Source organism: Austrofundulus limnaeus, unplaced genomic scaffold, assembly GCF_001266775.1.
Source record: "Austrofundulus limnaeus strain Quisiro unplaced genomic scaffold, Austrofundulus_limnaeus-1.0 Scaffold139, whole genome shotgun sequence".
In the NCBI taxonomy this organism is placed as follows: domain Eukaryota; kingdom Metazoa; phylum Chordata; class Actinopteri; order Cyprinodontiformes; family Rivulidae; genus Austrofundulus; species Austrofundulus limnaeus.
The window spans coordinates 21,214-24,166 of record NW_013952541.1 but is presented as its reverse complement, the minus strand read 5'-3'; the positions used below and the strand labels follow the sequence as shown (position 1 = coordinate 24,166).

The 2,953-nt window shown below is 40.9% G+C and overlaps 1 protein-coding gene across 1 annotated transcript in view; it reads left to right on the top strand.

The window, feature by feature from the left end:
* LOC106522891 (metabotropic glutamate receptor 6) overlaps positions 1-2,953 on the top strand; it is a gene marked incomplete at its 3' end in the record, with an annotated part of 26,595 nt that overhangs the window by 7,100 nt on the left and 16,542 nt on the right. The window contains 1 exon segment of the mRNA XM_014016122.1: positions 1,047-1,593. Within this exon segment, the coding sequence (XP_013871576.1) occupies positions 1,081-1,593 (513 nt within the window).

Genomic DNA, 2,953 nt, shown 5'->3' with positions numbered 1-2,953 from the left:
TTAAATACACAACAAATGTAATTAAATACACAACAAATGTAATTAAATACACAACAAATGTAATTACACTGTGATAGAAAACCTGATGACTACTATTAACAATTAAAGCCACTTATTATCCTACTATTTCATGGGGAAAACATTTTTCACAACACTTTCAGGCATTAATGTTTTGACAGGAACATCTCTCAGATAATTTTCTGTCTCCTTCCTCTAAACCATGACGCTGAACAATCTTTGTTTTCAGACTCCCATGCTGCCACTCTTCAGAGAAGATGAAAGAGGAGAAAAACTTACTATTGCCCTCCTTAAATACCCTTTCTCATAACTGGAGTCACCTGTGTATGGAGGTCAAGGGTCACTGAACTTAACAAACCTAATTTAAGTTCACAAAATTAGCTCTAAAGGTTTTGAAATCAATAAAATGACAACAGTGCCCAAATTTATTCACCTGCCTAATTTAGTTTAACCAATTATTGCACACTTTCAATAAATCAAATAAACTTCATTTCTCTTCTCAAATATCACTGTGTTTGTCCCCTATATGATATATTTAACTGATATTTTTATTCAAACAATCAATGATTTATAAAGGTAAGTACCTGGGTGTTCACCTCAACAACAAGCTGGAGACTACAAACACAGATGTCCTGTATAAGAAGGGCCAGAGTCGACCTAACCATAAAACTCAAAAAAGTTGATTTTACATGATATTGACCCTTTAAAAATAAAGAACATATAAACAGAACTTTCTCCACAGATTTTGGTTCAGTTTCCTCAAGAACATTTAGAGGCTTTGAAATCAAATTGAACCAACAGGCAGATCCTGCAGACCCTGAACCTCCTGAAGGAGCCAGGTGGTCTCTGCAGACCCTGAACCTCCTGATGCTGGTGCCTCAGGTTCACCTGATGAAAGTTTATTTTGGTTAAAGACCCAGAGTGGAGACGATGTAGTAAAGTATCCATGTGTGTGACTCATGTCATCAGTGGACCACAGAAATCCGTTTGTTGATTGATGARTGACTGATGTCTTCTGGTGTTCACAGAGGATGAAAGCTTCATGCTGAACATCATCACAACATGACATCATCAGGCCATGGTTACCCTCTGTGGCTCCGCCTCCTGCCTGCTCTCTGGCTCTGGTTTGCTGAACATGTGATCCAGTTGAGGGCCTCCCACCAGCACTTTCACCCCCACTCTATAAAGATACCTGGAGACATCACACTGGGGGGGCTGTTTCCCATTCATGCCCGTGGCCCCCATGGTGTGAACTGTGGTGAGTTGAAAAAGGAGAAGGGAATTCACCGCATGGAGGCCATGTTGTATGCTCTGGACCAGGTCAATAGTGACCCTGGGCTGCTGCCCAACATCACACTGGGGGCTCGAATCCTGGACACCTGCTCCAGAGACACATACGCCCTGGAACAGTCTCTCACCTTTGTCCAAGCACTGATCCAGAAGGACACGTCTGACATCCGCTGCTCCAATGGAGAGCCACCAATCATCCGCAAACCAGAGAGGGTGGTGGGTGTGATAGGAGCCTCAGCCAGCTCCGTGTCCATCATGGTGGCCAACATCCTGCGTCTGTTTGAGGTAAACACACACACACACACGTTTGTTCTTGAACCCCGTGGGGACCTTCCATTGACTTCCATTCATGTTTTTTAGACTTTATAACCTAACCCTGACCATATACTCTAACCCTAACCGGACAGGTTACCTACCTGACACTAAAACTGACCTAAACCTTGGTCCTAAACCTAACCCCACACCTGTAATTTGCATTTGGACTTGTGGGGACCTGGCAGTGGTCCCCACGAATCGGGTAAAATTACATCTATAACAGACAACTCCTCCCTCCCCATGCATGGAYCTGTAGCTGATCTGCAGAGCTCCTTCAGGGACAGACTGCTGCATCCTAAATGCACAAAAGAACGCTAACGCAGATCATTTCTCCCATCAGCTGTTAGACTTTATAACCATCACTGCTCGCAACAATCATAAGCATACATGCTTGTGTTTGCACATCAAACAACTGTACCCTGCAATCATTGCACAAATAATAAACAATAATAATAATAATAATAATTGTTCACTGTTTTTTCCTGTACTGGACTTAATGAATGAGTCTGAAATTATTTGCACAAACTGAGTTCGACTCAATATGCACAGACCAAGTTTGAATCATTTTTGCACAAGTCAGTCATGAAAGTTATTTCCTGTAATTATGTATCTTTCTGCACAGTACCTTGTTTTTGGACTTTCATTTTTATCTAATTTCTCCTTGATGGACCGGTACTACCTGTACTGTAATTATCACTCTTATTTTGACTTTGATGAATGTTTATTTTGATTGTTACAATCTTTAATCTTTAATTGTATTGTTGTTGCTACTATTGATATTGTTACATGGCAACATACTGTTTTGTGGATTGATGTATGTGCTGCTACTACTACACCGTAATTTACCCGCGCGGGACAAAAAAGGCTGTTTCTTATCTATTCTATTCTATGAGGCTGCTTTTTTTGGTAAACAATTCCCAAATTTATAGAAAAAAGAGACTTCCTCCTGTAACACTTACAGACAAACAAGGGTGTGATCACATCTCAGAAGTGAGGGGACACATTTTCAGAGGTCTTTGGAGGGATTTATCAGCTTCTCACATTCAATCACACCTGTTCTTAGTGGCCAAAAACGTATGATCAGCACCAACCACAGTACAGCACCAAGGGATGACTTCAGATCTTTAAACAACAGTAGTTACCAACAAAATCAAAAAGTTTTAGCTGCCAGACTCTGGTTTAGTTGATACAATTATCCTCCAACATCTACAGGGTCAGGGTCTACAGAAGACAGATCATTAACCACCGACTGACAACACTGAACATCAGACTGTCTGTCAAGAATGTCCCCTTTTAGCCCCATATATACTGTATATATGTATATATGTAT